At 58.9% G+C, this 27,391-nt stretch overlaps 2 protein-coding genes across 13 annotated transcripts in view; one reads left to right on the forward strand and one right to left on the reverse strand.

The window, feature by feature from the left end:
• PPP1R12B (protein phosphatase 1 regulatory subunit 12B) overlaps positions 1 to 7,867 on the forward strand; it is a 214,414-nt gene extending 206,547 nt beyond the window's left edge. For 9 of the 12 annotated variants that reach the window (XM_032653803.1, XM_032653805.1, XM_032653806.1 and 6 more), the window contains 9 exons: positions 659 to 796; positions 1,344 to 2,680; positions 3,279 to 3,404; positions 3,797 to 3,934; positions 4,249 to 4,494; positions 4,801 to 5,024; positions 5,432 to 5,566; positions 5,831 to 5,909; positions 6,107 to 7,867. The gene's annotated coding sequence lies outside the window, so the exon portion shown is untranslated. Of the gene's footprint in view, positions 1 to 658; positions 797 to 1,343; positions 2,681 to 3,278; positions 3,405 to 3,674; positions 3,935 to 4,248; positions 4,495 to 4,800; positions 5,025 to 5,431; positions 5,567 to 5,830; positions 5,910 to 6,106 lie in introns of all 12 variants that reach the window. The other 3 variants (XM_032653804.1, XM_032653807.1, XM_032653808.1) reach the window with 3 other exon arrangements.
• Positions 2,675 to 27,391, reverse strand: part of SYT2 (synaptotagmin 2) — a 34,850-nt gene continuing 10,133 nt past the window's right edge. The window contains exons 2-9 of the mRNA XM_032653919.1: positions 8,159 to 8,352; positions 7,132 to 7,298; positions 6,151 to 6,267; positions 5,747 to 5,914; positions 5,408 to 5,575; positions 4,439 to 4,556; positions 3,683 to 3,816; positions 2,675 to 3,126 (exon numbers count right to left, since the gene is read on the reverse strand). Coding sequence (XP_032509810.1) covers positions 2,920 to 3,126; positions 3,683 to 3,816; positions 4,439 to 4,556; positions 5,408 to 5,575; positions 5,747 to 5,914; positions 6,151 to 6,267; positions 7,132 to 7,298; positions 8,159 to 8,336 — 1,257 coding nt within the window. The 5' untranslated portion in view covers positions 8,337 to 8,352 and the 3' untranslated portion in view covers positions 2,675 to 2,919. The remainder of the gene's footprint in view (positions 3,127 to 3,682; positions 3,817 to 4,438; positions 4,557 to 5,407; positions 5,576 to 5,746; positions 5,915 to 6,150; positions 6,268 to 7,131; positions 7,299 to 8,158; positions 8,353 to 27,391) is intronic.

The following is a 27,391-nucleotide window of genomic DNA, read 5'->3' on the forward strand; positions in this document are numbered from 1 at the left end:
CTGGGGACCCTCCCCTGTCTGCCACCACCCAGGGCAGAACCAGGGCTCTGAGGCAGGAAGGGGGATGGAGTGGAGGGAGACCCAGGGACAGCCTCTCTGTGGGGCTGGGGGAAACAGAAGCCAGACACGTGGTGGGCCGGACGCCCTCCCTCCCCAACCCCAGGGGCGCCCCCCCGCCGCCGCCCGTTCGCTCACCCACCACCTCCCACTGCAGGGCTGGCGGGGCAGCTGCAGCGACCCCACCCCCACCCCTCACTGAAGCCCTGGGCCAGCAAGACCATGTCAAACCGATTCTAGAAGCACAAGCTACACATGGTTCCTGGGAAGTAAAAAGACCAGGCCTGAGGCTGCGTGAATCCCTGCTGTCCCTTCCCCCAGCCGAGCGACCCGGAACGTCACTTCCCATCCGGCCCGGCACCGGTCGCCCATCATAGGGGGATTCCCCCAGCTTCCCCCAGCCCTCAGCTTGCGCGGCCAAAATCCGGAAATGTGCCCAGAGCCCTGGCAGAGTTGGTTCCACTCTGGAATGATTATTCAAGGAGAAAGGAGGAAACAGAGCTTTCTGGCCTCACCTCCATTTTCTGGGTGGCACTGGGTTTCATTTTTCATGGTTTCAGTCCCTTTGTAAAAATCGCCTCTTCTACTTTCCTCTCTGCAGTAGACTTTGGGAGTGAAAACGCACAGCCTGGAGGCCTCCAGAACCCCTCGTAGCCAACCTTAATTCTGTCCCACTCAGGACAGGATCCCGACACCCCAGAAACAAGCCTGGTGGCAGTGAAGGTGCTCTGTGGACTGGGTAAGGACCCTCAGGTGCAGGACACTTAGGACCAGTGTTGTTTCCCCACCTAGTTTGTGGGCCCGGTAGATGCCTTCTGCTCAGACGGCTCCTCTGAGGCAGGGGCCCAGCCAGGACCGGCCAGAACCCAGGAGAGCACTGCTCCCCTCCCGCGTCCCCTCGGCTCCGCACTGGTGCCCACACTCAACCTCCCTGCCCCTGAGGCTACCCACTCGAGGTGGGCCCAGAGCCGTAATCCAGCCGCGTCTCCGGGCCCAGGACCCCCAGGGCAGCAGACGTGCTGCGGAGCCTCTCCCCTTCCCGCCGGGAGAGAGGCGAGTCCTGGGCTCAGGAGGGTGGGCGAGAATCCCAGATGGTGGAAGGTGGTCGGGAAGGGGCGCGAGAGTGAAGGTGGAGGGTGAGAAGTCAGCTCTGGGGGCCCCGGGGGAGGCTGGGGGAGAGGGGGCCCCGAGGAAGCACCAGATCCCATAGCTCTGCAGGGGGGCATCCAGGCCGGGACAGCCCCCTGTGGTCCCCCGGGGCCTGAAGCCTCACTCTTGTCCTACAGCCCGGGCCCTAGGACCAGCCCACAGTCTTCGTCAGGTCCCAGCTTCTCGGCATCAAGTGAAGAATGACTTCCTGAGGACCGAGGGCCACGAGCAAGCCTGAGCCCCACTGCCCAGCTGCTGCTCCCGGAGGAGACGGCTTCTCACCACCTGCCCAGCCGGGAAACGCAGCCGGGCAGGAACACACGCCTGCTCCTTTCTGACAGTGAAAGAGACGTCCCTCTGCCTCAGGTGCCCGCGGACGCCAGGGTGGCTAGACGGGGTGGGAGGTGCCGCCACGTGTGCTGGGAAAGAGGCGCAGCTCCGGGTCTGGGAAGCCTTGAGTGTTCTGCGCCGAGGAGAGGGCCAGGGCCTGCAGCCGCAGAGACGAGGGCGGCTGAGGGGGGCCGGGGGCCGGATGCTCTCGCCCAGGCTGCAGGTTTGGAAGGAGACTCGGCGCACACTGGACTAACGTATATATGGCTTTTTATCGATGCTGGGGACACGAGGTGCGCGGGGAACGAGGACAGTGACCGCGGGGCAGAACCCGGCCCGTGTCCTCCGCCACCCCTCGGAATGGCTGCCCTGCCCCTCGGGATTCACAGCAAGTCCCTCAGGAATGCTAGGCGGGGCCTCCCCGCAGGGCCCCTGGGAAAGCTCAGCCAGCTGTCCACTACCCTCCCCTCCTTACCTGGGCCTCAGGGGAACTAAGAACCTGTAAACCTTCCTTTTCAAGCCCTCTGGCTCTGAACGGATACCGTGTCTTCAGACAGCGCTGCTCCACTTTGATTAAGGGAGGAGCACAGGCGGGAGGGTGAGAGATGCCAGTGACTGCTGGCTCCCGTCCTAGAAAGGGAGCCGGCGTCTGGGTCTCCCACCGCAAGGGCAAAGGCCCGGCAGTTTCATTTGGGCCTTTCCGGGAAGCGGGTCTTCTGTTTCTTTGCGGTTTGACATCACCCGTCAGCAAGGTGAGGTCGCGGGACGGACAGTCCCCGTTCGAGTCCAGCCAGTCTAGCCTGTAGCTCAGGTCTGTGGTGTCCCGGGAAGCCCCCGGCAGCAGGAGGAGGTCCACGCCGGCAGCGGGCTTTGGTCCTGGCTCTGCACAGTCCAGTCTCCCCGTCTCGCCTCCCAAACAGCCACTCCCACGCAGCGTGGGAGCTCCCCAGTCCGAGCAGGGTTCTAAGCCCTCTGCTCCCACACGGCACCCTGTCTGCGGCCCTCCACGAGCACGGAGGATGCGCACACACGCACGGATCCCTGGCCGCTGGTTGCCTTCCGTCAGGAGTCAGGTGCTGCCATTCCGTTGGTCCGGAACGCTCAGAAAATGCCACCACTTCCTGCCAAGAGAGCCTCCCTCGAGGTGAGGGCTGGGCGGAGCTTTGGAGGAGGAGGGTGGCGGGCATGCAGCGAGGAAGCTCCCGGGGCGACGACGGGCCAGGCTTCTCTCACCTCCGAGGGGCCCTCCTCAGCCACCGTCGGAGGGAGGGGGTCTTTAGAAAGAGGACGAGGGCAGAGGAGCGAGGGCACGGCCGCACACGGGTGGGCAGGGATGCCTCGAGGGCTGCCCGGCTGAGGCAGCAGCGGCTCGGGCCGCGGCCCCTACTTGTTCTTGCCCAGCAGCGCGTCCACCTCCTCCTCGGGCTTGAGTGAGTGCCACTGGGCGATGGGCCGGCGGGGGTTGGCCAGCATGTCAGACCAGTGCCGCAGCTCCGTGCCCGTGGCACTGCTGCCCACGAAGATCTTGCCAATGGCTTCGTTCTTGCCCAGCTTGTCGTAATCCAGCACGGTGACCACCACCTGGACTTTCTGCAGGGGGCAGAGGGAGGGGCAGTGGGCAGGAGAAGGACCCGGCGGCCGGCCCCTCCCTCCCCAGCTCCAACTGGGCGGGCGGGCACACAGAGGCGCCCGGGGCCCGTGCCTCTGACGCATCCTTCGCTTCTACCAACGACTGAACACAGGCCCCCGGCAGCGTGCTGAGCGCCTGGGAGCAGAAGGGCAGACGCATCCTCGCGAGGTGACAAAGGTCACACCCGAGAGGCCAGCAGGAGGCACCTCGGGACCTCAGAGGGAGTGACGTCCGGCTGGTGAGTGAGGGCAGGCTTCCCGGAGGAAGTGACCTGGACTGGGCGTGGAGGGGCAGCAGGGGGAGGTGGGCGTCCACCGCCTCAGCGGCTGCACCCTCTCCACACACGCGCCCTGCCGCCAACCTCGAGGCCAAAAGGAGGTGTCTGTGAGCAGCTCCCGCTCACCTCCCAGAAAAGGGGCGGGCTGGGAAGTGCCGGGCATGGCCGGCCGGCCGGCCGGCCGTAGCAGTCAGTGAGGGAGGTCACCCGCCCCACGTCCACCCCTGCCAGCCCAGCACCTGGATCTGCTCGAAGGGGATCTCGAAGCTGAAGGACTCGTTGAAGTACGGGTTCAGGGTCTTCTTCTTCACCGTCGTCTTCTTCTTCTTGAGCCTCTTGCCGTTCTGCATCAGGTGGATCTTCACGTAGGGGTCTGCGCGGAGGCAGCGGGCGAGGCCCTGAGCACGCACCCGGCCCGCCAGCTTCCAGGCCAGGGTGGCCAGAGGTGAAGCCTCTGGGACCCCGCCATGGCTGTGGCCGCCTGGAGCTCGGTGAGGAGCCGGGGGCCACTTGGTGGTGTCCGTCCTGGGCAGGGGGGGCACGGCAGCGACCCCCCCCCATCCCATCCTTCTGACCTTAGTAACGAGGCCCAGAGAAGGGCACCTGTCTGCCCGAGGTCACGCGGGGGTTCAGGGACAGAGCTGGGCTGGCGGGAACCTGAGCAGTTCAGGAGGCCGGGCAGTCGCACCCCCCAGCCCCGCCCAGAGCCCCTTCCAAGGCAGGGCCGCCCCCATCTCCCCCCCACCGCCTGCCCTCCCTGTCCCTGCCTCACCTGGGGGTGACGTCCCTGACCCCTTCCCTCCAGGGCCCACAGGGAGAGCAGCGGAAAGGCAGCTCTCAGCGGGGCTCCCCGCCCCGCCCTGCCCTGAGGACCCAAAGCCGCTCAGACAGCCTGTGTGTCCCACGCATCTGACGCCTGCTATCCAGGTCGAGGGCTCTGGGCCGCGACCGGCTGGCAGGTGCCCCGCGATGGCGGCCAGAAGCCACGCACACACCTGAAAGGCCCCCCACGTCCATCTTCTTGAGGTTCTTGGCCTCCAGGATGCAGACGGTGAGCTTCCCAGCCGTGGGCACGTAGCGCAACGAGGTGCAGATGTCACCCAGCTTCTCCGGCTGTCGGGGGAAGGGGATGCGGTCAGCGCAGCAGCGCCTGTGTCCAGCACGGCTGACCCCCTCGGGGCCTCAGGCCAGGGGTGGCACAGCCCTGGCCGTGACAGGTGGACACTGCAGCGCCGAGGACAGGCTGCTGGCGGTGTGGGGTTTGCCGGGGCCCCTCCCCAGCCTGGCAGGCGGCGGAGGGGGACGAAGGGGGGATGTGGGGAGCCCCCCTTCCTGATCACAGCCATCCCACTTGCAGAGCGAGCTGCTGTCCTCCAAGCCCTCGGCATCCCTTTCCTTGTGTTAGCGTCACAGGGCAAGGACCTCGTGACTAGCAAGAGGGGGCTCCCGGGCCCGAGAGCTCGGCCGGCGCCATGGCACAGTCGAGGCTTCTCAGAGGCGGGCCTCGGGACCCAGGCTGGCCGCCTCGCCCACAGCCCGGTCAGGGTGCTGACCCTTCCTCCGGGCGACCTGAGCCCCGAGGTGAGGAAGGGCACACCTCACGTGCGCGGACTCGGCCAACACGCCCGGCTGGTGCTTGGAAGGGATGGTGGCTAAATGGGGGCTTTGGTACACAGTGGGGGCTTTGGTACACAGTAGGTGCTCAATAAATATTTGGCGAATGAGTGAGTGCGTGCTGTGGCAGTTTCTAGGAAGACAGGCCCCCCCCTTGCTGAGAATCCTCTAGAACAATGTGGGCTCTCCCTGTGGGTGAATGTGGTCCCCAGGTGGGTCACCGGCCCTAAGTGGGCCCAGAGCCACGGGAGAAACACGAGTGACGCGTCCTGTCCCCCTGAGGTGCCCCCTCGTCTGCAGACACAGAGCCGGGGGCGTGGGGCGGACCCGCCAAGCTCTCCCGCTCTCACCTCCTCCTTCTCTCCGCCCTGCAGGTCCCTCCACTCCTCGATGGGCTGCCCCAGGTCCACGGTGTTCATGGGCACCTTTACCTCCCCGATGATGTCGTGCTTGGAGAAGCGGTCAAAGTCGTAGATGGCCATCACCAGGGTCTTGCCCCCCAGCTCCTGGTAGGGCACCTGCGGGGCACAGGCAGGATGGAGGGGTCAGGGCAGCTCGGGGCCTCTGGGGGCCCTGCAGGACACCTGCCAAGTCTGCGGACACCCGGGCTCGGGTCCGGGCCGAGCTGGTTCTGGGCCTCAGCCACAGCCCAGGACCAGGGGAAGGTCCGCAGCGGGCCAGCCTGTCACCTTGAAGGTGAAAGTCTCGTTGAAGGCGGGGTTCAGCGTCTTCCGATGGACTTTGGTCTCATATTTCTTCTTCTTGTCTGGAAGGAGGAAGACCTTGACGTAAGGGTCCGAGGTGCCGCCCATGTCCAGGGCGGGCAGCTCCGCTGCCTGCAGGACGCCCACGGTGAGCTGTGGAGTGAGTGGGCGCCGGGTCAGCCCCGAGGGGGCGGGCGGGTGCTGGACAGGAAGTCGGCCTCCATCTCCCTCCCCGGGGAATCGGGAGTAACACGGGGGAGACGGTCGCCGCGAGGTGACTGGTCTGCCCGAGGAGGGCGGCACGTGGACGGCGGGCAGGCTGAGCACAGCCCTTCTTCCCTACAGCCGGGGTGCCCGCCCCGTGGAGCCCTGGGGGCCGCCCCGCGCACCTGGTTGGCCTGGAAGTCATAGTCCAGGGAGAACTGCAGCTTCCCCAGGTTCTCCGGCTCCTCGCCCTCGCCCTCGCCCTCGCCCTCCGTCAGGCCCGTCTCGGCATCATCGTCGTCCTGGGGGGCTGAGGAGGGGAGGGAGGGTCAAGGGAGAAAAGGCGGGGAGCCTGCCCCCGTGCAGACCCCAACCCAGAGCTGGAGGGGCTCCGTCGGGCCCTGCTTCCCCTCAGCCCCCAGCCCGGCCCTGTCCCTGCGGGGCCAGCACGGCCCAGATGCCACGCGGCTTCTTGAGTGGCGGAGCCTCCCTGTGACCCCCCACCCCGCCCCCAGCTCAGGCCACCACGTGGGCAGCACGTACCAGGCGTGCAGGCCGGGCGTCCAGGCCAGGCGAGTCCACAGGTGGGAGGAGAAGGGAGAGAGTGGTAAGAAAATCCTGCAGCTCAGACCAGCCGCATGGCAGGGCCGGGGCCCCCACAGGCTCACACGCACACGCACGTCCACGTGCGTGCTCACACACGCTCTCACACATGTGCACACGCAGACTCAAAGGCCACGGCCCCTGGCTGACCTCCTGAGATCAGCCCTCCTTCCTCCCTCCACACTGATTCCTTGAGCAAGAAATTCCTCCCAGAACAAACATGGGGAAAGTGAGGTGCCCGGGGCCTCTGCAAACTTAAAAGGAGACACAGGTACATCAGGGCGTCTTCCAGGCTGCTCCCTGAAAGATGGGGAGAAGAGCCACGTCTTTGTGGACGAGAGACGGACCCACAGGGCCCCACAATGAGGACATGGTCCAGCAGCCCTGCCGGCAGGAAACCGGGTCACACGATGGTGGCTTCCCGGTGGGCGGGGGTCTCTCTTCCCAGCATTTTGTCCCAACGGCCTCCTTTCGGGTCAGTCAAGGACAGTCCCTGCTGACCTGAGCGAGCTCTTCCCACCTGGAGAGCATCGAGGGGCCTCTGGTCACCCGGCCCCGCCTACCTGGCCACCCTTCATGTCCTTCATGTTCATGGCGTTCTTGGCGCCCTTGCCCTTCTCCTTCTTGTTCTTCTTCTTCTTCCAGCAGCACTTCTTGCAGATGCAGAAGCAGCAGGTGAGGAGCAGAAGGCCCAGGAGCACCGCGATGGCGCCCAGCGCCCAGGGGGGCACTGCCCACAGGGAGACGGGGTCAGCGGCGCTCGGGCAGCCCCGACCCCTCGAGGATAGAAAGCTGGGTCGGGGCCCGGCCCCGCTGCCGCACCCCGCGTTGTAAACCCACGTTAAGTTGCATGCTTCGGTGCCCTCCCCTTTCTGCCACCCCAGCAGGGACAGCCTGTGACAGGGACAGCAGCCAGGCGCACACCACGGGGCCCTCATCTGGGCTCTGCTGAGATCTGACGGCTTTGACCCTTGGAACTGTGGCTCACACGAAGGATGGGAGGGTCCTCATCAGACCCCGGTGGGGTAGGAAGGCCCGGCCCTCAGGCGCAGTCCTGAGAGGGCTGAGCCTGCGCCAGGAGGCCGGGCTCAGAGGGCCCGCGGGTCTGGGGAAGTGCGGGGAGGGGCGGGCCGCGGGCCGGCCGGGGCTGCTCTCCGAGGTGCTGAAGCACCGCCTCCCTCCAGTGGGGCTGCTCCCCGAATCCGGACCTCGGGTTTCTCCCCACAGCCTTTACCAGGAATCCAGGAAGCAGTAGGGGGTTTTATTTTCTATCTTGCAAAATAAAGCAGTTTTAAAGTATGACTGGAAAACTTGAATAATGATTTCTGTTTCATAATTTTTTATCTTCTTTTGGTTCCATCTTTTGACAGATTTCTAAGTATAAGAACGTTTATCCCCCCTGGAGGTTAGGGCACATAAACCCCCTTGTTCCCTTCATTAGTGCCAGACCATACTGCCCCCCCATTCCTGAAGGGGATCCCCAAATAATCCAGCCTCGAGTCCAAACGTTAGGAAAGATCGCGGCTGTCACACCCCCCACGGTGCACCCGCCCACCCTCACCCCCAAGCTGCATACAGATCGATACTCACGAGGGAACTTGACCATCTCATTGAAGAATCGGTCCTTCAACGTGGCAAACAGGTCCCCCTTGCCCTCCCTGGCGCCTCCGCTCTCGGTGGAGTTGTCCAGGGGCTCAGCAGGCATGGTGGTGGTGGTGGTGGTGGGAGCCACCATGGGCTCCTGGTTCCTCTTGAAGATGTTCCTCATGGTGGCAGAGGGACGGCTATGGGTGAAGGGGACAGGGTGAGCATCCCACGGGCCCGAGTGCAGACGGCTCTGCCCACGGGCCAGGAGAGGCTCTTCCAAAAGCTAAAGACTGTTTATGAATAAAGGCCATTACAACAAACCCACAGCAAACATCATTCTCAATGGTGAAAAAATTAAAGCATTTCCTTCAAGATCAGGAACAAGATAAGGATGTCCACTCTCGCCACTATTATTCAACATCATTTTGGAAGTCCTAGCCACGGCAATCAGAGAAGGAAAAGAAATAAAAGGAATACAAATTGGAAAAGAAGAAGTAAAACTGTCCTTGTCTGCAGATGACATGATACTATACATAGAAAATCCTAACGATTTACTAGAGCTCGATGAATTTGGTAAAGTAGCAGGATACAAAACTAACACACAGAAATCTCTTGCATTCCTATATACTAACAATGAAAGATCAGAAAGAGAAATCAAGGAGACAATCCTATTTACCACAGCATCAAAAAGAATAAAATACCTAGGAATAAACCTACCTAAGGAGGCAAAAGATCTGTACTCAGAAAACTGTAAGACACTGATGAAAGAAATCAAAGATGACACAAATAGATGGAGAGATATACCATGTTCTTGGATGGGAAGAATCAATATTGTCAAAATGACCATACTACCCAAAGCAATCTACAGATTCAATGCAATCCCAGTCAAATTACCAATAGCACTGTTCCCAGAAATAGAACAAAAAATTTCACAATCTGTAGGGAAACACAAAAGACCCCGAATAGCCAAAGCAATCTTGAGAAAGAAAAACGGAGCTGGAGGAATCAGGCTCCCTCACTTCAGACTATACTACAAAGCTACAGTAATCAAGACAGTATGGTACTGGCACAAAAACAGAAATACAGATCAATGGAACAGAATAGAGAACCCAGAAATAAACCCACACACCTGTGGTAAATAAATCTATGACAAAGGAGGCAAGAATATACAAGGAGGAAAGACAGTCTCTTCAATAAGTGGTGCTGGGAAAACTGGACAGCTACACGTAAAAGAATGAAATAAGAACACTCCCTAACACCATACACAAAAATAAACTCAAAATGGATTAAAGACCTAAATGTAAGACTGGGTACTATAAAACTCTCAGCAGAAAACATAGGCAGAACACTCTGACATAAATCGCAGCAATATTTTTTTTGATCCACCTCCTAGAGGAATGAAAATAAACAAATGGGATCTAATTAAACTTTAAAGCTTTTGCACAGCAAAGGGAAACTATAAACAAAACCAAAAGACAACCCAGAGAATGGGAGAAAATATTTGCAAATGAAGCAACCAACAGGGATTAATCTCCAAAATATACAAACAGCTCATGCAGCTCAATATCAAAAAAACAAATAACCCAATCAAAAAATGGGGTTAAGATCTAAATAGACATTTCTCCAAAGGCATACAGATGGCCAACAAACACATGAAAAGATGCTCAACATCACTAATTATTAGAGAAATGCAAATCAAAACTACAATGAGCTATCACCTCACACAGGTCAGAATGGCCATCATCAAAAAATCTACAAACCATAATGCTGGAGAGGGTGTTGAGAGAAGGGAACCCTCCTACACTGCTGGTGGGAATGTCAATTGATACAGCCACTATGGAGAACAGTGTGGAGGTTCCTTAAAAAACTAAAAATAGAACTACCATACGACCCAGCAATCCCACTCCTGGGCATATACCTGGAGAAAATCATAATTTGAAATGATACCTGCACCCCAGTGTTCACTGCAGCATTGTTTACAATAGCCAAGACATGGAAGCAACCTAAATGTCCATCAACAGATGAATGGATAAAGAATATGTGGTACATATATACAATGGAATATTACTCAGCCATAAAAAAACCAAAATAATGCCATTCACAGCAACATGGATGGACCTAGAGATTGTCATACTGAGTGAAGCCAGACAGAGAAAGACAAGTATCATATGATATCACTTGTATGTGGACTCTTAAGAAATGGTACAAATGAACTTATTTACAGAACAGAAATAGAGTCACAAATGTAGAAAACGAACTTATGGCTAATAGGGTGGGGGGGGTGGTGGGATGAATTGGAAGATTGTGATTGATATGTATACACTACTATATATAAAATAGATAACTAATAATAACCTACTGTATAGCACAAGGAACTCTGCTCAATACTCTGTAACGACCCATACGGGAGAAGAATCTAAAAAGAGTGGATTATGTATATTTATAACAGATTCACTCTGCTGTACAGCAGAAACTAACACAACATTGTAAATCAACTCTACTCCAATAAAAATTAATTTTAGAAAAAGGACTGTATTAGCTGGGACTTCCCTGGTGGCGCAGTGGTTAAGAATCCGCCTGCCAATGCAGGGGACACAGGTTCGAGCCCTGGTCCGGGAAGATCCCACATGCCGTGGAGCAGCTGAGCCCGCGAGCCACAACTACTGAAGTCTGTGCGCCTAGAGCCCGTGCTCCGCAACAAAGAGAAGCCACTGAAATGAGAAGCCCGCGTACGGCAATGAAGAGTAGCCCCCGCTCGCTGCAACTAGACAAAGCCCGCACGCAGCAACGAAGACCCAACGCAGCTAAAAATAAATAAAATTAAATATATATATATATATGAGTCCCTGTTTAAAAAATAATAAATAAGAATAAAATTTTAAAAAGACTGTATTAGTCGTAATCCCTTTAAGTCCCAGGGCACTTCCAGCAGTAGCAACACCGTGAAGCAGCAACCACAGGGCCACCAGCCGCTCCTCCCCAGACTCACGCACCAGCCCGTTTCACAGATGCAAAAACGGAGGTCCAGGGCCTAGGCAGCCCCCGCCACTTAGCTCACAAGTCCTGGAATTGAGGTTCGAACCAGTCACCTGAGCCGAGAGCCTGCAAAGCACGCGGCTCTTTTGCGTCGGGCTGCACCCAAGCACTCCACCCAAGAAGGAGCGCGGTCGCAGTGAGGACTCTCGAGCCGCCTCCTCCCTGCGTGACGGCGCCCGGCACGCCCACCCTCCTCACCTCCGTGCCTCAGGCTCCCTCCGCACCCACCCAGGGTGGGTTTCAATCTCTCCTCCAGGAAGATGGCACCCAAGTCCACCCCCGGAGCCCCTTCCTCCCCGGGGTGTCGGGGTCCCTTGCCAGCCCTGCCCCCTCTACACAGCAGCACATCAACTTCCTACTCAAACCAGGGCTGCCCATTAATAACAAAAGCCATCCAGGTTTACGGGGGAGGGAAAGAGACTACTAAAGGAGACATTCCCCATGATCCTACCTTCCAGAGGTAACACAGGTTAGTGTCCTTGGAGAAGCTTCTAACAGTATTTTTTTCTGAGAGTGTTTTACATGTTGGGATCATACTATATATAATTTGGTATTCTGGCCTTTTTTCACATAAAATTTTGTCACAAGCATTCTCCTTTATCATTAAAAACTTCCTTTGTGGGCTTCCCTGGTGGCGCAGTGGTTGAGAGTCCGCCTGCCGATGCAGGGGACGCGGGTTCGTGCCCCGGTCCGGGAAGATCCCACATGCCGCGGAGCGGCTGGGCCCGTGAGCCATGGCCGCTGAGCCTGCGCCTCCGGAGCCTGTGCTCCGCAACGGGAGAGACCACAGCAGTGAGAGGCCCGCGTACCGCAAAAAAAAAAAAAAACTTCCTTTGTTATCAAGTAGCTAAATAATGCCCTGCTGCGCGGTAGTGCTGTATTTGATGCTTAGATGGTTTGCAAGCTCCTGCTGGTAAAAGTATTATCGTGATGGTCTTCATTTAAGGTAACGTTCTTAACGAGTTTTTAAACTCTGCTCCCCCAACCCTTCCCTCCCCACCGAGCTATTTCTGCTTCTCAAAATGGGGGTACGAGCCTCCTCCACAGGCCCTGTGAGGTCAGACGCAGGCAACACGAGCACCCCTCTGCCCGGCGCACAGTCGGTGCCCAGGGGGTGTCTGGACAGCAGCACACACCTGAGGTGCTCCAGGTCATGGGACAAACAGCACATCTCCTAGAAGCATCAAACGCACAGCAGGATGCAAACAGCAAAGGTAAAAGCGAGGCTTTTCGCACTGTGCTTCTCCCTACACGCAGAGCTCTTCTGAGGGCAAGTTTTAGGGGCCCTGAAGCTCCAGCCCTGCTCTAAGAACCCGAGCCCTCGCCCGGGAGCCAGCACGGCCGGCACAGGCCGCCCCGACCACAGGGCGAAGCAGGCGCATTCTCCCCGCGCACACTCGCCAAGCAGTTTAGTAAGCTCTTGTTACGGGCTGGGTAAACTAGCCTTGATCCTAAAATCCATCTCGAAAGGGAAGGTGGAGCCCGCCGGGCCTCGGGGGCTCAGCCCCATCTCCCTCACCCCCACCTCACTGACCAGGATTCCGCGGCCCGACTCTAAGAAGGCTTGAGATGCAATTCACATCCATTCAATTCACTCATTTAACGTGTTCGGTTCGGGGGTTTTTAGTATACTTACAGGGTTGTGCAACCATCACCACAATCTAATTTTAGACCATTTTCACCAAAAAGAAGCCCTACTTCATTACCAGTCACTCCCCATTCCCACCCTCCTCCCAGCCCCAGGCAACCACTGACCTATCTGTACAGATTCCCCTATTCTGACTTTTCATACAAATGAAATCATATGATAGGTGGCCTTGGTGTTCAGCTTCTCCCACAGAGCGCAGTGTTCTCAAGGGTCATCTGTGTTGTAGCAGGTGTCAGCACTTCATTCCTCTCTATGGTTGAGTAATATTCCACTCCATAGATAACACATCTTATTTATCCATTCATCAATTTATGGACACGGGTTATTTCCACTTTTTGGCTCTAAGAATAATGCCGCGATGAACATCTCTGTGCACGTTTTTGGACATGTTTTCATTTCTCTTGGGTAAATACCTAGGAGTGGAATTTCTGGGTCATATGGTAACTACGTTTGACATTTTAAAGGACTACCAAACTATGTTCCAAAGTGGCTGCACTGAGCCTCTATGGAGAACAGTGTGGAGGTTCCTTACACTAAAAATAGAGTCACCGTATGATCCAGCAATCCCACTCCTGGGCATATATCCAGACAAAACTATAATTCAAAAAGATACATGCACCCCAACATTCCTACATATACATCTACACACACACATATACACACAATGGAATATTACTCGGCCATAAAAAAGAATGAAATGATGCCATGTGCAGCAACATGGTTGGACCTAGAGACTGTCATACTAAGTCAGTCAGAAAGAGAAAGACAAACACCATATGACATCACCAGTATGTGGAATCTGAAATATGCCGCAAATGAACCTATCTACGAAAGAGAAATAGACTCACGGACATAGAAAACAGACTTGTGGTTGCCAAGTGGGAGGGAGGGAGGGGGAGGGAAGAACTGGGAGTTTGGGATTAGCAGATGTAAGCTATTATCCATAGGATGGATAAACAACAAGGTCCTACTGTAGAGCACAGGGAACTATATTCAATGTCCTGTGACTAACGATAATGGAAAAGAACATGAAAAAGAATGTATGTCTGTGTATAACTGAGTCACTTTGCTGTACAGCAGAGATTAACACAACATTGTAAATCACCTATACTTCAAAAAAATTTTTTTAAACAGCGGTTGCACTGATTTACATTCCCACCAGCATTGTATGAGCGTTCCAAGTTCTCCACATCCTGGACAGTACTTGTTATTACATGTCTTTTTGTTTATAGCCGTCCTAGTAGAGGTGAAGTGGCATCTCACCGTGGCTTTGATTTGCATTTCTCTGATGACTAATGATGTCAAGCATCTCTTCATGTGTTTATTGGCCATTTGTATGTCTCCTTTGGAGAAATGTCTGTTCAAATCCTTTGTCCATGTTTTAATTGAATATTTGTCTCTTTATTATTGAGTTGTACGAGTTCTTTGTATATTCTGGATACCAGTTCCTTGTCATGTATGTTTTGCAAATATTTTCTCCCATTCTACGGTTATCTTTTCACTTTTTTAATGGTGTCCTTTTTTTCTTTATAATGTATTTTTGGATGCATTGGGTCCTCGCCACTGCGCATAGGCTTTCTCTAGTTGTGGTGAATGGGGTCTACTCTTCATTGCACTGCGTAGGCTATTCACTGCGGTGGCTTCTCATTGCCGAGCTAGGCACACGGGCTCAGTAGTCGCGGCACACGGGCTCAGTAGTTGTGGCTCATGGGCTTAGTTGCTCCGCGGCATGTGGGATCTTCCCAGACCTGGGCTCGAACCCGTGTCACCTGCATCAGCAGGCGGACTCCCAACCACTACGCCACCAGGGAAGTCCCTTGATGGTGTCCTTTGAAGCACAAAAGTTTTCAATTTTGATGATGCCCAATTTACCTGTTTCTTTTCTTGCCTGTGCTTTTGGTGTCATATCTAAGAAATCATCACATAACCCAAGGGCACAAAGATCTACTCCTATATTTTCTTAGAGGAGCCTAGTAGTTTTAGCTCCTACATTCAAGTTACGATCCACTTGGAGTTCACTTTCGTGAATGTATTTTGTGTATGGATCTCCATTTGTTGCAAAGACTGTTATTCCCCACTGAACTGTCTTCATACCCTTGTAAAATACTAACCAACCATAAATGTGAGGGATTATTTCTGGATTCTCTATTGCATTAATCTATGTCTATCCTTATGCTAATACCACACTGTCTTCATCACTGCAGCTTTGTAGTTAAGTTTTTATATCAGGCAGCGTGAGTCTTCCAAATTTGTTCTTTCATGAAGATTATTTTGCCTATTCTGGGTCTCTTGCATTTCCATATGAATTTTAAGTTCAGCTTTTTAAAAAAAAAAAAAAAAAAAAAAAGATCAGCTTGGGGCTTCCCTGGTGGCGCAGTGGTTGAGAGTCCGCCTGCCGATGCAGGGGACGCGGGTTCGTGCCCCGGTCCGGGAAGATCCCACGTGCCGCGGAGCGGCTGGGCCCGTGAGCCACGGCCGCTGAGCCTGCGCGTCCGGAGCCTGTGCTCCGCAACGGGAGGGGCCACAGCGGTGAGAGGCCCGCGTACCACAAAAAATAAATAAATAAAAATAAATAAATAAATAAATAAATAAATAAATAAATAAATAAATAAATAAAATAAAAATGAAAAAAAAGTTTTAAAAGATCAGCTTGTTGATTTCTGTAAAAGCCACCTGGGAGTTTGATAGGGATTGCACTGAACCCGCGGGCCAGTCTGCAGAGCGCTGCTACCTTAACAAGGTAACATTCCAACGTCTTTCCCTGTAAGAGCTTCTTTAAATTCTCGCAACACTGTTTTGCAGTTCCCAGGATAGATAAAGCCTTACGCTTTTGTTAAATTTATTTCTGGATATTCGATTCTCTTTGACGCTGCTGTAGACAGAATTGCTTTCTTAATTTCATTTCCGATTGTTCACTGCTCACAGATGCGAATGCAGCAGACTTTCGTGTATTGATCCCACGTCCTGCCACATGCTGAACTGGCTTACTAGTTCTGATACTGTGTGGTGTGTGTGTGTGTGGAACGTGCGTGTGGCGTGTCTTCCCTAGGACTCTCCATCTACAAGATCATGCCAAGTGAGATAATTTCACACCTTTCTTTCCAATCCAGATGCCTTTTCTTTCTTTTTCTTCCCTAACTGCCATGGTAAGAACCTCCGTGCAGAGTTATAGAAGTTGTGAGAGGGGGAATCCTTCTCTTTCCTGATCTTCAGAGAGTCTTCAGTCTTTCTCCACCAAGTACAACGTTAGCTGCAGGCTTTCGTCAGACTCAGCCCGCATGGTCGCTGGTTCTGGATTCTGTGGTGGGCAAGAGGCAGCCCGGCAGAGAGAGGCAGACTGTGATCCCGGGATGCTTACCGCTTGCCAGATGACTCCAAACAAATCCCATTCTGAACTCGATTTCCTCATATAAAAATGGCAGAAAATAATACCCACTTTTCAAAGCTGTTGTGAAAATTAAAAGAATAAATTTGATTGTGTCTGGCACGGAGATGATGTTCGATAACTGTGGTCGGATCTGAATCCAGGAGCCCCTTCGAAGGGCCTGAGTGGCCTCGGCACAGCAGAGGGACCCCTACTGGACATGAACCTTTTCCCAAATCCGCAGGACGAGTGAGATGAATCATGAAACAAAAGAATCGACCAGGGCAGACGGTGCGACGGTGCTGCGTGTGCCACAGGCTCAGGGGGCCCCACAGACCAGGATATCAGCTGGAGAGTCCATCCCAGGGGCCTTGAAGTCCAGGAAGAGGGGCTCGGACGGACTCACGTCCCCAACAGGAGTGGCCTGATCTGTTTAAAGGGCAACAACAGCTCCACGGGGAGCAGAGGGGGTGAGGCTGGGGCAGGGGGCCCGCAAGGGGTGAGTTCACAGTCCAGCCAGAGATGATGTGGACCCAGATAGGGTAGGAACACCGGGTACAGAACAGAGAGAACAATGGGGGAGGTACTTATTCATTCATTCATTCAACAAATAACTGATTGAGGGCTTCCCTGGCGGAGCAGTGGTTAAGAATCCGCCTGCCAATGCAGGAGACACGGGTTCAAGCCCTGGTCCGGGAAGATCCCACATGCATGCCTCGGAGCTACTGAGCCCGCGTGCCACAACTACTGAAGCCCGTGCACCTAGAGCCCGTGCTCCACAACAAGAGAAGCCACCGCAATGAGAAGCCCGCACACCGCAACGAAGAGGAGCCCCCGCTCACCGCAACTAGAGAAAGCCCGTGCACAGCAACAAAGACCCAACGCACCCAAAAAAAAAAAAAAAAAACTGATTGAACTCCCATCCCACTTCCCATGCGGGACTTATAAGCTGGATATTACATAACTGCGCACAAATGAATGTAAAATTGTAACTGTGAGAAATGCACAAAGGAGAGACCCTTGCTGGTGTGAGTCTGTACTGGGGTATATCTGACCTAATCTGGGAGAGCAGGAATGCTTTCCTGAGCAACTGGTGATGGAATGGGGGCCCTCCAGGCGGAGGAAAGGCAGCAGCGGCACATGCAAAGGCCCAGGGGTGGGGGCAGCACCACGGGGAGCCCAGAGCCTGAGGAAGCCCAGCATGGCCGCACAGAGGGGGTGCAGGTGAGCCCGCAGGACCAGGCGCACAAACTTACGGCCACGACGAGGAGTCTAAGGATGCGGGTAATGTGTTCACGTTTACATTTTGGAAATTTCACTTAGACTGAAGTGAGTAAAAGAGGCTGGAAAGGAGCCTGGCTCCAGAGGGAAGGGGAAAAGCGTCAAAAACAGCCAAAAGGAATGTCTTGTCATCCCCAAGTTCTTATGAAAGATCAGACAACGTTCCCGGGGGTTCGGGTGGGGGTGGGGAGTTGACAGCTGCTGGGAGGGAGCAGGGGCCGCAGACCCGTGGATCCCAGGGCCTGGGGCCTGAGGACACAGCTGCCCAAAGAGCAGGGGAACAACACACACCCTGAGAAGCCAGATGCCGGCGGAGGCGGGGCGGGGGCAGCGCCGGGCCCCGCCCAAAGCCTTGGGGTCCTCAGCCCCTCCTGCCCTCGCCGCCCAGTCGGAGCATCTGCAAACTCCCTCCTCCACTCACCACGTCCTCCAGTTCAGCCAAGAACAACAGCTACGTTCTGGAAGCTTCCACAGTCCTCCACTCAGTCTAATCCCCACACGGCAGCCGGGCTGATCCACGTGAAGCCCCCAGGGCTTCTGTTCACACTCAGAAAAAAGGCCCTGCTGGCCTGGGCCCGGCTCCTACTCACCGCCCTTCCCTCACCTCTGCTCTCTGCGTGGGCCACAAACTCACCCGGCAAACGCCGGCCCCCAGTCTGGACGCCCCCCGAAACCTCCTTGGCCTCGGAGGGGCCCCTTAGCCCCTCGGCTCACGTCCTCCCAGGTCCCTGCACCCTGTTTCTCTGTCTTGTTGTGAGACTCACCAGAGAAACACCAGCCCTGAAACTGCCCGGCTCGGACTGAGTGCCCGCGACCCCCAAACTCACGTGTGGATCTAAGGCTCAGTGTGACGGAGGGCGGGGCCTCGGGGTGATCTGGTCAGGGGGGCGGGGCCCCCACGGGCGGGTGGGTGGGGTTCGCGCCGAGAGCCTGCCGGCCCCGCCCTCCACGAGGGCCCGGCTGCCGTGGGGGTTGGGGGGGTGGGGGGGGCCTCGCGGGACTGCTGGAGAGACTTCACAAAACCCACCTGCCCAGGCCGGCGGCGACCCCTGCCCAGCCGAGGACCTTCTCGCGTTTGAAGGGGACCCTCTGACCCGTGTTCCTTCTCACGCCCACCTCCGGTTCCCCCCTCCGTCCCCCCTGGGCTCGGCCCCTCACCCCACCACGCGGCTGTGAGGACAGGTCACCAGACCCCGCGGACACTTGCGTGCCTGTCGCGCCGGACGGCCCGCGAGGGCCACCCGACCGGCCCCGCACCCTGGTTTCGGCCACAACTCCGACTCCTCCGTTTGCCTCAAGCCCCTTCTCTGCCAGGCCTCGGTGACCCCGCGACCTTCCCCGCACTCGGCCCCGCACCCACCCTAACCCCCAAAGCAACCTTCTAGAACGTGAATCTCATCCTGCCACCTTTAGACGCCGCCCCGGGGACCGCAGCTGCCCCTGAAGGTGGCCTTCAGGCCCATCGTCTGTGTCCGGCGCCCTCGCCCCCATCTCCATGGCCACCCGGCGCCGAGTGACTGCTTCTCTCCGCTCGGCTCAAACGGCTCCCCTTGCTCCGGCCCGAGACCCGGCCTCTCCCCGTACACAGCCTGGGGCGGCCTGAGCAGAGGCTGCGCTCGCCTGCCCCGCCCGCGCTCGACTGCGTGAACCACACCCGGCGCGGCTGCTTCCCGGGAAGAACCGTCCCTGGGGCTCGGCACGCGGGCCCAGGCCGTGGCCTCTCTGGCGGCCTTCCCGCTGCAGCAGAGCGGAGTAGTTGCCACCGAGGTGTGCGGCCGAGCCTGAGATGCTTCCTCTCTGGCCCTCGGGGGAAAACGCTGCGACCCTGCCCTGGCAGGTGTCTCGCCGTCTGGCGCGCGACGGGCACTCGGCAGACGCGTGTGGGGCGGGCAGGAGCGAGCCAGCAGCACAGACCCTCGCGTCACAGGGCGGGCGGGGCTCGGCTGCCCCCACGGCCCCCGGTCGGGTCCAGGGGCGCCACCCCAGCACGGAGGCAACGGGCCTGCGGAGCCTGTCGTGACGGGGGGCTGCACCCCTGGGAGCGGCGGGGCTAGGCCATCCGGGCGTCCTGACCGACGGGGCCTTAGGCCTGTTACCCGCCACGCGGGCTGCGGCCCCGCGCGGGGCTGGACGAGCTGCCGGCCCTCCCCCAGCACCGAGAGGCCTCCTTCACAGCCTCCAGGGTCCAGCTCAAACCGTAAAGAGAGAGAAGCAGCCCCAGCCCTTGCACACCGTGCCTCCGGCGCCTCTGAGGGGCAGAGGGTTTCCCGTCAGGAGCGGCAAGATGGGGTCAGCCCTACCCAGGGATGAATGTTTGGGAAAGCACCAGCCATTTCTCCAGCAAAAAAACGAGGCTTCACGTTCCCTCTGGATAAGCCTAGGGGTGGGGGTTTCACCCCCGCTTATTCCACCAGAAGCTAAGGAAGCAACGATGCTCGACCGCAGTTCTCAAGACCCCTGTGGGGAAGAGGCCCAGAGAGGTGAAGTAACCTGTCCAAGGGCACACAGCACGCGCTGCCGGGGGCGGCGGTGGACCCGCAGCCCCTGGAGCACAGCGGGAGGAGGGGAAGTGGTCCTCCCCGGGGGCTCAGGCCGCAGTCCTTGGCACAGCTCCAGGCTTGAGGGTGATGGGTGAAGCGGTCTCCCGCGGCTCCCGCGCAGGAAGCGTGAAGCGTGAACTGGCGCATTAGCCAGCGATGCCCGCAGAGAGCGCATGCGCAGGAGAGGGGACGGGGTGAGGCTGGTGAGGACTCAGGTCACCTGCCACAGCGCCCCCCCTCCCCCCAGCCACTCGGCGGGAGGGAGAGAGGGAGGAAGGAAATGGGGCCGCCCACCCCGAGGCAGGTGGTTAGGGCCGCGCTCCGCAAAACGAGGCCCTGAGACCCCAAGATCCGAGGGTCGGGCCAGGGGAAGTGCGGGCCCAAGGCCGGGTGTTGGAAGGAAAATAAGTCCCCGGGGCTGTGCCGGCCTGGACCGTTCTCACCTGCTCTCCTGGGGGAGGGGGGCGGCATCACCCCCTCCTGCGACGAGGCTGTCCTGCTCAGACAGCTGAGTCAGCGTGAAGGTTGGGCCTCAACCCCCCACGGCCTAAGCCTCCAGCACCCCCACCTCCGCGGCAGGAACAGGGCCCCATCCGTCTGTCTGTCCAGTCCATCTCTCCAGGGTGGCCACTCGGCTCTCTGACCATCTATCCCAGGCCCTTGGACCCTGCATCTCCCCCAGGAGTCGGTCCCACGAGGGGCCACAGCCTCGCTTCCCGCCCTGACCCCACAAGGAACCTCTCCCGAGTGTCCCCGAGCGAAAGCAAAGGGACGGTCGCCTCGGCCAGACCCCCAAGGGGCCCAGGCCCTGGATCCGGATCAGAGGGAGCCACGGGAGGCACCCATCTCCCCCTCCCCCTCCCCTCGCGCTGACGCCCACCTGCTGCTTCTGGGCCCCTCCGCGTGCTCCCAGAGGAGCACGACCCCTAAATGGAGCCTGACCCCATGTGGGAGACGAGAAAGTTCTACCCCCACGCCCCTGCCAAGGGGACAGGTGCCCACACCCCGACACACACCCCCACATGCACACACACACCCCACGCACTCAGGCCCGGCCTCCATCGATACGGATAACGGAGAGCTGAGGAGATTCCATCTTTGCTGACACTGTATTCGCAGAAGCCAAAGGAATGAGATGGAAACTGGTTAACCAGCAAGATGCGTCTCGCTGAAGCCAGCGGCTAAGAAGGTCGATACTTAAGTTTGTCTTTATTTTGCTGGACCCATGCTTCAGTCCAACATTTGGTCCTAGGAGGTGGGGACTAAAGTTTGAATGAATTAATTTTCTAGCTCACTTTGAAAATAACTTGCCCATTTCTGTGAGTTCCTCACGTGCCTGCCTGGGTCAGCCGTGGACACCTGTACCTGGAGCCAGCCCACCGCCCGTGTGGAGAAGCAGAGCGTGCTCTGCACCGGCCCCAGGGCCCCAGCCTTGGGAAGTCCCTCCCAGCGTCTCACTTCAATCTCTCTGGCTCCAGCCACGCGCCATTGCCTTCCCCCGTGTCCAGGCTGAGATGAGCAGATCCCAGGCCTCCGCCTGCACGCCCGAAAGTGAGGATGGTCAGAGGAGAAAGCTCCCGTGAGGCCCCACACATCTGCCACGGGCTGTTCTCCCTGGACCTGGAATCCGGGTGCAGGATTCACAAATCACAGATGAGCAGAACCCGGACCCCGAGAGCCCAGGGAACCCTGCACACCACGCGGTCCAGAACCCATGTGTGAAACGTCACACGGGGAAAGGCTGCACGCCCCTCCAGGTGCACCACAGCCACTATCTCGGGCACAGGGGGCAGGGGGCGGGGACACCCCCTCAGGGCCCGGCAGGACCACAGCCCGACCCCACCCAGCACCCGCAGTGTCTCCCAAACCCACAGGCACCCTCATGGGCCTCAGGGTCTCAGCGAGCAGGTGGGGAAGGGGGGACCACGAAGGGTGACTGAGGGGGGGGTCCATGGACACGAGGACCACAGGCTGCCGGATGCAGGTTGTGGGAAGGAGCGGGGAGCAAGGCTGGGCCTGGTATGGCCCCCCGAGTGTCAGGGGCCCAGGGGCACCCGACCTCGTGCTGTGTACGCGGGCAGGAGGGGCAGCCCCGCTCCCTGGCTGAGCAGTGATAACCCGACGGCACAAACCCGCCCTGCGCACAGGACCGCAGCCCCACGGCCCATTATCCTTCCTCCAGATACACAATGACGTGTTCAGTGAAAACCATTAAAAATGGACACAGTGTCTTCCTGGCTAAACGTTACGGGCTCTGACACACAAGGACTGCTACACACGGCCCCCCCGAAGGAGCTGGGACGAGGGTTTGGGCTGAAAGCAAATGCCTTTTAATGTGAGCATAAGAGAGTGTGTGTGTGTGTGTGAGGTGTGTCTGTGTCGTGTGTATATGGCATGTGGTATGTGTGGTGTGTATAGTGTGTGTGTGGTGTGTGTGGGTGTGTACTGTGTGGTGTGTGGGGGTGTGTACTGTGTGTGTGGGGGGGGAAGAGCAGCGGGCAGGGGTGACGGGGGTGACAGGCTCTGAGAAGACCGCCGATCCCCTCACCGATCCCCCGCGTGGAGCCTGGCAGGCGGGGCCTCCACATCCGGTGGAGCCTGGGCGCCATCCCCTACCCCCCAAACACGCATACACACACGGCGGGACCGCAGGTCACACAGGAGGACGGAGGCCCCAGGGCCACCTGGGAGGGGCCTCAGCAGGGGAACCAGAGAGGCATGTGTGTGACACCATGCGTGACGTGTAAACACCCTGTGACGCGTGTTATATGGCCGCACGTGGGAACATGAGGTGCCCTGGGGCGGGAGGCTACACCCTGACGAGGGGCCGGGCTCCCGGTGGTCACATGGCACAACCACAGCGCCTGGGGGCTGGGAGAGCCGCGGGCCACCCGCATCCGCTGGCGTCACCGTCACCTCTGGCCGTCTCTCGGGCGAAGGGGCCTCTGCCTCCGAAGGTGCCAGGAGACCTGCCCCCTTCCCTCCACCCTCTGCAGAGCGGCATCCCTCCTCCCAGGGGCCCCGGGCTTGAAGACGTCACCTCTGTGGGCAGCACGAGGTGGGCGGTGAGGGGACCGTGGACCCGCACCGTCCCAGCCGGGCAGCCCCGGAGGCGGGCTCTGTCTCAGAGCTGATCCCTCAGCTCCGCGCAGGGCAGGCGTCCGTCCCCGGGGCAGCCGCTGAGATGAAGCCGCGTGTGCGCTGGGTGCAAAGTGGACCCCAGGACACACACGTGCCCTTCCTCAGTCCCCTGCGTCACACATGCGCATCGTCTGACCCTGTGTCCCCAGAGCGAGGGGGCAGGTGCGGCCCAGCAGCCCAGGCGGCTCTGTCCAGGAAGCAGGGGAGCTGGGAGGGGCAGGTGGGAGTCTGAGGCCGGCGCCCCTCCCTCCCAGCTCTGCCCACTCCTCAGGCTGGTCACTCCTGCCCGTGTGGCAGCCTCTCGTATGAGCAGCCCCCTGGGCCTGGCAGCAGGTAACTGAGAAGGTGGGGTCCACCGGGCGCTGCCCTCTCCCCTCTGCAACCGCCATCCTGCCCGCCAAGCCCCCGCTTCAGGGAGAAGAGGGAGACCCGCAGCAGAGGCAGGCCCGTCGAGGCCAGACCCACGCACCCTGGGGCCGAGCGGCCACGGTCTGGGTGGGCGGCCCTGTGGTCCCGGATGGCCCAACAGGAGGGAGATAAGCAAGTGCTCCTGGGGAGGGGCGGGGCGGCTCAGAGCCTCCAGAGAGCCGGGGGGTTGAGGCGTGATGCTTGGAAATCCAAGCTCCACCTGACCCTCACTCTCACTCACTCCCCCAGGTGCCTGCAGGCTCCCTGCTGAGCGGCCAGTCCCTCAGCAGCTCCAGAGATCCACAGACTCAGGTCTTGGTGGGCACGCAGCAGAAGGGCCTCTCCCCACGATGGAGGCCTCCCTGAGGGCGTGGACGCTGAGCTCCCAGCCCCCCCACCAGGACTCCTTCCCCAGCCAGCAGGTCCCACTGTGGGAGGACGGGGCGGGGGGAGGGGGAGGCCCCATGAGGGCCACGTTGCGTTTCTCTCCACGCTCAGCCCCGTGAGGTCAGTGCTTGGCGCCCACTTCAGAGATGAGCAACCAGGCTGAGCAGGGACGAAGTTACCGCTACCTCATTCCCTCCCCCTCGGGACCCTCAAGGAGCAAACATCACGGGGGCTGAGCCAGGAGCCCTGTCTGCCCTTGGTGGGGCGGGGAGTCAGCGAGGAGGATGCAGTCTGTCCCCCCCATTTCCACGAGGGCCTCCTTCCTCCCAGACGCCTGGTGGGCCCTGGGGAAAAGATGTGCCCAAGGCTCCCCTGGTGGCACAGTGGTTGAGAATCTGCCTGCCAGTGCAGGGGACACGGGTTCGAGCCCTGGTACGGGAAGATCCCACATGCCGCGGAGCAACTAAGCCCGTGCACCACAACTACTGAGCCCTTGAGCCACAACTACTGAAGCCCGGGCACCTACAGCCCATGCTCCGCAACGAGAGGCCACTGCAACGAGAAGCCCACGCGCCGCAACAGAGAGTAGCCCCCGCTCGCCGCAACTAGAGAAAGCCCGTGCGCAGCAACGAAGACCCGACGCAGCCAAAAATAAATTAAAAAAAAAAAAAGACACTCCCTTCACTCCTCACACAGAGATGCCTGTTTCCGCCAATACCCCTGACAGCTCACCATCTCGTGCGAATCCCAGGACACGATTACCCTCCCTGAAGAAGCCAGCTTCCTCCTGCCTGACCTGGGGACCAGGACGGCCAGATGTGTCCTCAGAATGCCAACAGGCTGGAGGAGGGGAAAGATGCAGCAAAATCCCGATTGGAAAGTCCCGACTAAGAACTCTGTGGATGCAAACCCAGGAAGCAGCGTCCCCGAGGACGGGAGGGCAGCCCCGCAGCCCAGACGGCCAGCGGGAGGGCCAGAAAGGCCTCTCCCGACCACCACGCCGCGGCCCGGGGCAAGCTCACGCTGGGCCTCTCCCCGTGAGGCCCCAGCCCCAGCCCGGCCGCCCTCCGGGGCCCCGCTCTGGGCCAGGTCCTCTCTCCTGAGCCGTTGCCCTGTCCCAGCCGTTCCCCACCTGTGTCCAGACACTGCGAAGTCTTCCACCCCCCTCCCCCACCTCCAGCTGCCCAGACACTCGTGCCGTCCGGCTCTGTCTTGCCTGCTCGAGCTTTCAAGTTCTTTTGGGTGGGTTGGAGGGGTCCGACCCCACCCTCCCCAGGGAAGCAGCAGAGTCGGCTCCTTCTCTAGGCCCCAGTCCACCCTCAGATGACAGGACCGCACGCGGCGAGGCCAGGCCGCCCAGACGCCCCGGACATCCCCCCTGAACCCTCGCCGCGCCAGCAACCCGCCCGGTGGTGGAGCCCAGCAGCCGGCGGGCAGGCGTGTGGCTTGGGAGTGGGGGGCACGGCAGCTGACGCCCTGGGAGTCCCTGGCACAGGTGCCACGGGGGCTGGGAGCACAGTCACGGGGAGAAGGAAGCCGGAGATGGGCTTTGGGTACCAGGACCTGTAAAGGAGGTGCGAGGAAGAGGGGAACTGCGGGGGGGGCCGCAGAGATGAGACCTCAGCTGCGGTGACAGACGAGCGTGGAGAGCAGTGATGGGAGGGGACGCGGGGGCCTCCGGGCGTCTTGGGTGTCTGCACAGGAGTGCGGACCCCTCAGTCGTGCACTCTGTGCCCCTTGATCAGAAGAGGACAGAACGTGCAGGAGAGAAAGAGCCGTGAGCTGGGGGGCGTGGCCGGCACTCCAGCCCGGTCTGGTCCACCCCAGCCCTGCTGCCCCCGTGGTGCCAGGGGCTCCAGCTGAGGGACCACGGGGCAAAGGCAGCGAGACCAGCAGCACCACCCGGGAGGCTTCCTGGAAGAGGCGCACTGAGTCGGGATGTTTGGGAGGCATGGAAGGGGCTGACCAGTTCCAGGCCAGAGACAGAGCTGGCAGGGATGGCCATTGACAACTACAGAACAAGATGGGAGGGCTCAGAGCCACCACCCCCGGAGGCAGGGAGGACAGCTGACCCACGTGGGGAGGACACAGCAGGACGCTGCCCCCGCCCGCTGAGACGCGCTGCTCAGAGTCCCCTGGGCCAGGACGCGGAGGCCTCCAGGTGCACGCTCACGGGAACGTCCTCTACCTGCCACCGGCAAGCACGCGGGAGAGCCGGCCCTGGCCCGGCTGGGACTGAAGGCCGCGGGGCCGCAGCCCCCTGCCCGGGCAGAGGAGGGGAAGGGAGGTGGGCGGAGGACTGTCCCCTCCCTGCGACTGCTGGGAACACTGCCCCCCATAGAGCTCGGCCACCGCGCCGCCTCCAAGGGTCCACACACAGCACATCCATGGCCGAGGCCACGAGACCCAGCAGGAGGCAGAGACTTGCCCCAGGTCACAGGGTCAGGGAGGGGCGGCCTGGCTCCCAGTCAAACGGGGGCGGTGGCGGGGGGGGGGGGGGGGGTGGTCGGCAGGGCAGGCCTGACTAGGTGAAGCCCCAGCCATCGCCGAGTCCTGGCCGTGGCCTCCGTCAGACTGCGTCCCTGGAGCTGGTGACCTGGGGTGTCTGCCGTTTCCATATTTCTAGCTTTCTGTCCCACACACTCCAGGCACCTAACGCGGTCTCTCCTAACAGCATGTCGCTCTTCGTGGTGGCCCCTTCCCCGAGCAAGGTCCCCGTGGAGGGAAGGATCCCGCCACGCCTCTCCCGGCCCAGACACTGCCCTGCGGCTTCCTCTGCTTCTCCTCCAACTCCAGCGGCACCAAGGGCTGGGGGCCTGACCTTCCCCGGAGGCCCCCCGCTTCACGGTGCGGGAGCACAGATTCAGGCTCAGAGTGAGGGGAGAATCTCTGCCCCAGCACTTGCCGAAATCCTGACAGGATGTTGGTTTTGTAAGATAATGAGTGCCCTGTCATTGGGGGTATTCAAGCTGAGGATAGACCACTACTGGCATGACCCAGGGAGCGACACAGTGTTGGCCTAGACGAATTTCAAGGCCCCCTTTCTAACCCTTCACGTCTCTAAATCCCTGACACCTCCACCCCACCCCTACTGCCAAGTGGCCGGTTCCCCAAGCAGCTTGTCCTGAGGAAGCTGCCACCCAATTTTTGGGGGAGCCCAACGGTTCTCTTTATAACATCACTACTCTTGCAGGGACAGCCTGGCGGTGTTAAAATTAAATACAAAATAGAGACTAGACTTCAGAAATTCCCTGAGCAGACAAAACCATTTAAGCCACGTAAGCAAAAGTAAATCTAGCTTATTTCGTGAACATAAGCAAACCTTAACCTAGGTTACTTCTTGTAAATGCCTCTGACAATCATAAAAGAAACAAGCCATCGCCCTAAAGGCCGCAGGAGACAAAGACACACCTCACCCTACCGTGCTTCGC

The sequence above is a fragment of the Phocoena sinus genome, chromosome 1, assembly GCF_008692025.1.
Source record: "Phocoena sinus isolate mPhoSin1 chromosome 1, mPhoSin1.pri, whole genome shotgun sequence".
Classification (NCBI taxonomy): Eukaryota; Metazoa; Chordata; class Mammalia; order Artiodactyla; family Phocoenidae; genus Phocoena; species Phocoena sinus.